Source organism: Apteryx mantelli, chromosome Z (assembly GCF_036417845.1).
Source record: "Apteryx mantelli isolate bAptMan1 chromosome Z, bAptMan1.hap1, whole genome shotgun sequence".
Taxonomy (NCBI): domain Eukaryota; kingdom Metazoa; phylum Chordata; class Aves; order Apterygiformes; family Apterygidae; genus Apteryx; species Apteryx mantelli.
The window spans coordinates 26030587-26036586 of NC_090020.1; the positions used below are offsets into that span (position 1 = coordinate 26030587).

Consider the following 6000-nt stretch of genomic DNA (forward strand, 5'->3'; position numbering starts at 1 on the left):
CATTACTTGTAAATCAGAGCATATTCTGACCAGATGTAGTTCTGGCTAAGCTACGCAAAGGGAAATGTAGGATACATATCAAGAACTTTCTCCTAATAATGATACCTTTGTACTGTGGAATGATTTTCAAAAGGGAATATTGATATTCCTGTTCCTTTTCCATTTAAAAATGAAAAAGAGGTAGAAATGTAATATTAAAAAAACTGCCATATTTAGGGAGCAGGCTAGATGATGTACTGTCAATAAGTCCTTGCCATCCCTATTGTCCAGTTCTTCTGCAGCAACTTGATGTGTGATAACCAGCCTTAAAATCAGTGAGTATTTTTCCTAACATTTTTTTAAGTTTATTTGGGTGACTGTATTTTGAAATGTTGGTGAACCTCTTGGAGAAGCATGTGTGGGCCATCTCTGTACTGTCTGGCACACTTTTCTACATAATATAATCTGAAAGGATTATATCATCTTAAAACTGCTGGTTGTTTTGGTAGGTAACCAAGCTTTATTCAACAAAAGGATTCAATATGCAGGTTTGTTTGCTGCATTTTTTTAACCCTACCATTCCCTAGATAATGTCATTTATTTTTCCCTTTCCAAATAATCTACATTCCAGGTCTCATGCTCCCAAGGTCAAATCCTCTCTACTTACTGAAGGCACAACTTTTGAGTTTCTTGCTTAAGAAAAGGAATTGGCTTTGAGCTTAATTTTCTTAATTTCTAAAGCAGAGACTAACTTCAGACCTATTTTCTGTTTATGTAGATCACTAATCATTCTGAGATTTGAGACTGATAGCTTGCCTTTAGAAATTGTGAAACAAGAGAATCTTTTTAAGCCTGGGCTGTAACAAGAAAACAAGTTTACAGCAATGTTTATTCCTTGTATCACACATCTGTTTGTTTGCAGCAGAATGTGTTGAGAAAAACATGGATTTGAATTCACAAACCTAGAACTGATCTAATCTTTCCAAAAGGTTTATATCTTTGAGGCCTTAAAAATAAAAGCAAGTTTTTTATTATGCTCTATTACTAGTTATAGGATTGGATTTTTAACACAAGTAACTTTTAAGCACAGTCAACATCAAAATTCCTGTAAACAGGCATGCATTAGACTTGGTGTAATAGCCTTGGGAATTTCCTCCAACACACTGTATGAAATGGTCTTGTCTTTGTAGATCCACAGCTGTAGATAATTTTATTCCTTTCCACCCTCTTTCTTTCTCCTACTGCTGCTTCCCACCAAACTATAATCTTGTTTAAAGAGGATGTCTTCAGTGTGAGCTTAGATATTAGGACTTTGAACATCATGGCAGATACCCGGAGCACCTTCCAGCTGCTCTTGCCATTCTCTACTTTTTTCCCATTTTGGTGATCCTTAAGATTCCCCTTCTCCCAGGCCGATGCAAACTCCATTACTCACAGTGGTGGAAGGGCAGCTTTTCCTCTCCCACACAACAAGAAGGGAGCAGTGGGACTGTAGGAACAGCTTTGGCAAAATCTGAACCTCCTGCCTACTGGCAGAGCCTGTGCCTCACGATGCAAAGCAGTTGCCATGCATGGCAGATAGGACACGGGGATGTTTCCAAGTCCTCTGATATACCTCAGTTTGCTCCAACTGGAAATAACTGAATGATGGTTCTCAAGGGAAAAATAATTTGTCTGCCACTGATTAATTTTCCCAAGGATCAGAGTTCGTAACATAAACTCTCGTTCACTCCTGGATTCTTGATAATAGTTTTCTTCACTTGTATCCTCACATCACAATCACAGAAAGAAAATTATTATTGATGTCATATGTAATGTAAAAGAGGTATTTCAATTAATTTGCTTTGTTAACAGCATCAGCTCTAACCGTAGCCTAAACTATACTCTCAAAGGTACATGCAAGCATCTTTGAAGTCCAAGAGTAAATTAATCAATCAATTGTGTGAGTGTGTATTCCGGGCTTAAAAAAACAAGTGAAGTGAGGGCTGCATATATATTTATGTGTATATATGTATATTTATATATATATATGTGAAGGCAGAATTTGGCCATTATATCAGCAAAATTAAACCTCTGTTACTGTCAAAGCCATAGTTGTGCTTGAAATATCAGAGGTTTTTCTTTGGTCTAATTTGTCCTTTTGTACAGGGGAGTACTATACAAAAGGAGAAACATGTGCCTCCATCTCTTCAATTTCACTGAATGGAAAACTCTTTTAAAAAATCAATTTATTATTACAATAGCAGTTTTCTATATGATTTATTTTCTTAATGTGTTCCTCTGATATAAACAGGATTTTAAGTGTTCTTATATCAGCATTCATTTAACATATATTCTATTACATAATTTAAAAAATACTCATTTCTGAATTCTAGTTTGAGCATTTCTTTATCAAAAGTTTCATATGTACATTTTTATATAATGATCACGCTGAGAGAAAGAACCCTTCTACTGTACTAATATTTGACTGTATACTTTTTAAGGATACTACATGTATATAGAGGCATCCGACATGGTGTATGGACAGAGAGCATACCTAACTTCAAGAACACTAAGAGGGATCTCTGGAAAACTGTGCTTGACATTTTTCTATCACATGTATGGAGCTGGGACTGGGTTATTAAGTGTCTACCTAAAAAAGGAAGGTGATGATGAAGAGATTCCTTTATGGAGGAGAACAGGGGAACAAAGCATCTCATGGCTAAGGGGACTGATAGAATATGAAAGTGAAAAAAACCACCAGGTAAGCAAAAAACAAACAAAAATTAGTCAAAAGGGAAGATTAAACTTAACTATATGCTAGAATGCAAATTCTGGCTCTGCATAAAAAAAGAAAAAAATGTAGACAGGATTAAATGACCATCTGAACAAGCTGAAGTAATGAAGAACTGAAAAATGAAGGTGGGGAAAGAATTCTTAAAGATATTAGTGGGTTGCAAATATAAAAGTAGTTCATTAATTCATTAACTCAAAATTAGAGTTAATTAAATTTATTTTCACTTCACTTCTTGCCAGTAGCAGTCGTTTTATTTACATCACTCATGCAATTTTTTTTTTAACTGTCCAAAGCCTTGTCTAGATTTGATATAATCACGAAGCTCTGATACTTGCAGGATGGGCTTTCTGAGTTGGCACCAAAGGCAAAGGATGATGTGAGCCAGAGCTCTGCCTTCGATTTCAACTCTGCCAGAGACAAAGCCGGCTTCTGTTTCTGTCAGAGAAAGCTGAAATTGCTGTTGACTGAAACAGCACAGGGCTCAAAACTGCACTGATCACTAACCAAAGATGTACTTATTTTTCAGTTTGCCTTAAGAGTCTGGAAACTAGTAAGACAAAATGACCTTTTACTGAAAAGCAAGTTTAGCTCCATTAGTAAAAGCACAATATAATATTGTTAATGATTTTTCTCCCCTCAAACCTTATCTGCATAATAAAGTGTAGCAACCAATCTGGGCTGAAAAGCAAGAGAGAAATACTGTAGCACTAAAATAAACTCTCATAAATTTATCAGTACTCTATAAAACACAATTGTGTGTCAGACTGTGAGAACAAATCTCCTTCTTTCAGCATCATTATGTCCCCAGATTCTCTGACCAAGGAAAAGCCATTCAGACAGACTACTGATGGAATATGTTTCTTTCCAGGAAGCAGGCTTTCAGGACACACTAGATCCTTGAATAGACTGTAGTGATTTTTTTCCTCCAGTCCTTCACCCTAGATGTGGTATTCATGAAGCTATGCCTTGCCTTTACAGATTATTTTTGAAGCAATTCGTGGGGTGTCGATAAGAAGTGACACAGCTATCGATGATATTCTGTTCCAGGCAGGACCCTGTTTAGGTAAGCTAAATAAACTTTTTCTTAGGAGACACTTAGTAATTAGTGCAGTGTTTTTTATAATTAGATAGGCGATAACTTCTTCCCTTGAATCCCCGCTGAATGGGTCTGATTTTAGTATCATGCTGCTGAGCTGCTGCAGAATTTTTCCTTTTTTAAAATAAGATGTGAAACCTGAGAAATTCCTGGTAACTTGGACTAGTAAAGATCTTACGGAACATTTTAATAGCTGTATGGCTGTCTCATTTAAAATCCAACATAGTAATTGCATTCTTCTTACGTAAAGTGATAAAAAAAATGCAAGTAATTACAGTATTTCCCTCTTCTTTTGTATTCTAGAAGTGGAAGAAATTCAGTTTTCATCAGGCTATCCCAACAGCTTAAATGAAATTGAGTATTAAACACATGCTGCTGAAAGGAACGACATGCACAGAAGGTTTATATGTGAGAAACTGCACAAACTACCTATTTTAAAGCATGTTTTAAATAAATACTGGACTGGTTTGAATATTCACCAACATATAGGAAGAACTAAGAGCACTCATGTTCCTTGCCTTTGCAATGAAATTATTGACTCAGGGCTTCTTAGACTTTTTTTTTTTTTTAATTTCTCTTTTGCATGAGGTATCAGTTATTATATAAAGGCTTCCCATTTTGCACAGATCATTAAATACAGTATTTTAATGCTTTTGTAAATAAAAGAGGAAAGTAGAGGTGCACAATTAAAACCTATTATTGTGTTATCTTAAATCTGCATTCAGTGAATGTTTTGTGTTGGGTACAGAATGGATTTTTTAAAAGGAAAATATAAATATTTTGAAATAATAAAGAAAATAGTACTAGCTATTAGTTATATCCTGTAGGTTAAGTACAATTATTCATGATGACAAATCTCTCTGGGAAACTAACATTTTGCTACCAATTTTTTGTGGTTTTATATTCTTCTGCTATACTGAATATATTTGTCATTCTTGCCAATAACAAATTGTCTTTTAGTGTTCCAGTATAATTCAGTGTAAGCTACTGCTGTTTTGAACTATATGAAATGGGTTTGCATACATTTGAAGCTGTAGCTTTTCTAGCATACATATCGTTTTTTAAATAAAATCAGTTTGTACACTCACATAGAATATACTTGTCTTTTCTTATACTCTACCTAACCACAAATGCTTTGCATTGATGTTAATAAGACACTGAATTCACACTTGTTTTTCAGATTTTGTGTTTGTTTGTAAGACTTTGTTTTGAAATTATTGTAACTTCCTAATAAAATAAAACTTTGAAAATCACTGTATTGCTCTGCCTCAAACTTTAGTTATTGGCATAGCGAGAAACTGAACTTATAGCTTGAATTCAACATTTTGAGTACTGAACAAACAAAATGCATGGCTCACATCATCTAAGACAGCCAGCACAGAGCAGCCCAAAGCCAGTCCCAGTCCTGTCTGCTGCAGGAAGTTCCCATGCTGAGCTGCATGAGTGATTCTTAGAGCCACCACATCCAATCTCCTTCTGCAAGGCATGAGCCCTGAAAAATGAGAATAGCCTTTGCTCCTTTCAGCACAAAGTATAGGGCTTTTCTAATTGGCCTTTAGCACCGCTAGCACCTGGGACACATTAGATCAGATTTCAGATCGTTCTGTTATAGAATAGATTCTCCCCATTTAAAACCTGTCATACTGAGCTATACAGAGCATTTTTGAGACAAAAACTGAAGATGTAGCCCCTAGCATCTCTAATCACTTTTTTTTTCATTTTGGTTACACAAACAATTAAAGAGGTCATGCAATAAATACATTCAATAACATACATGTTTGTTGGACCACACAGCCTGAAGCACAGAGTATTATTTCCTAGAGACTGAGGGAGCCAAAAGGAACTGACATCTTAACTGCCTGTCCTAACTATCTACAGTCTCTGTTGGCAGTTGGTTACCAACACATCATTCTTGTTGCTACATTCTGAAAATGAAAAGAATAGCCAGAAATAATGGACTTTTCCATAAGAGTTTTGCAGTTGTTTTAGAGAGCTGATGCTTTAGCACCAACATTCAGATCGAATTATATAAGCAGAAAACAAATGAAAATGAAGGGGTTAACATCACCAGGCTTGGTGAGTCTGCATACTTCTAAGGGGACTTTTCTGTAAATGAAATAAAACACAAAGTGCAACCATTGGATTTCTG

General features: G+C 35.5%; 1 protein-coding gene across 1 annotated transcript in view; it reads left to right on the forward strand.

Moving 5' to 3' along the window:
* MAMDC2 (MAM domain containing 2) overlaps window positions 1–5073 on the forward strand; it is a 66571-nt gene extending 61498 nt beyond the window's left edge. Inside the window, exons 11-13 of the mRNA XM_067316039.1 lie at window positions 2463–2722; window positions 3734–3818; window positions 4155–5073. Coding sequence (XP_067172140.1) covers window positions 2463–2722; window positions 3734–3818; window positions 4155–4216 — 407 coding nt within the window. The 3' untranslated portion in view covers window positions 4217–5073. The remainder of the gene's footprint in view (window positions 1–2462; window positions 2723–3733; window positions 3819–4154) is intronic.
* The last annotated feature ends 927 nt before the right edge of the window (window positions 5074–6000 follow it).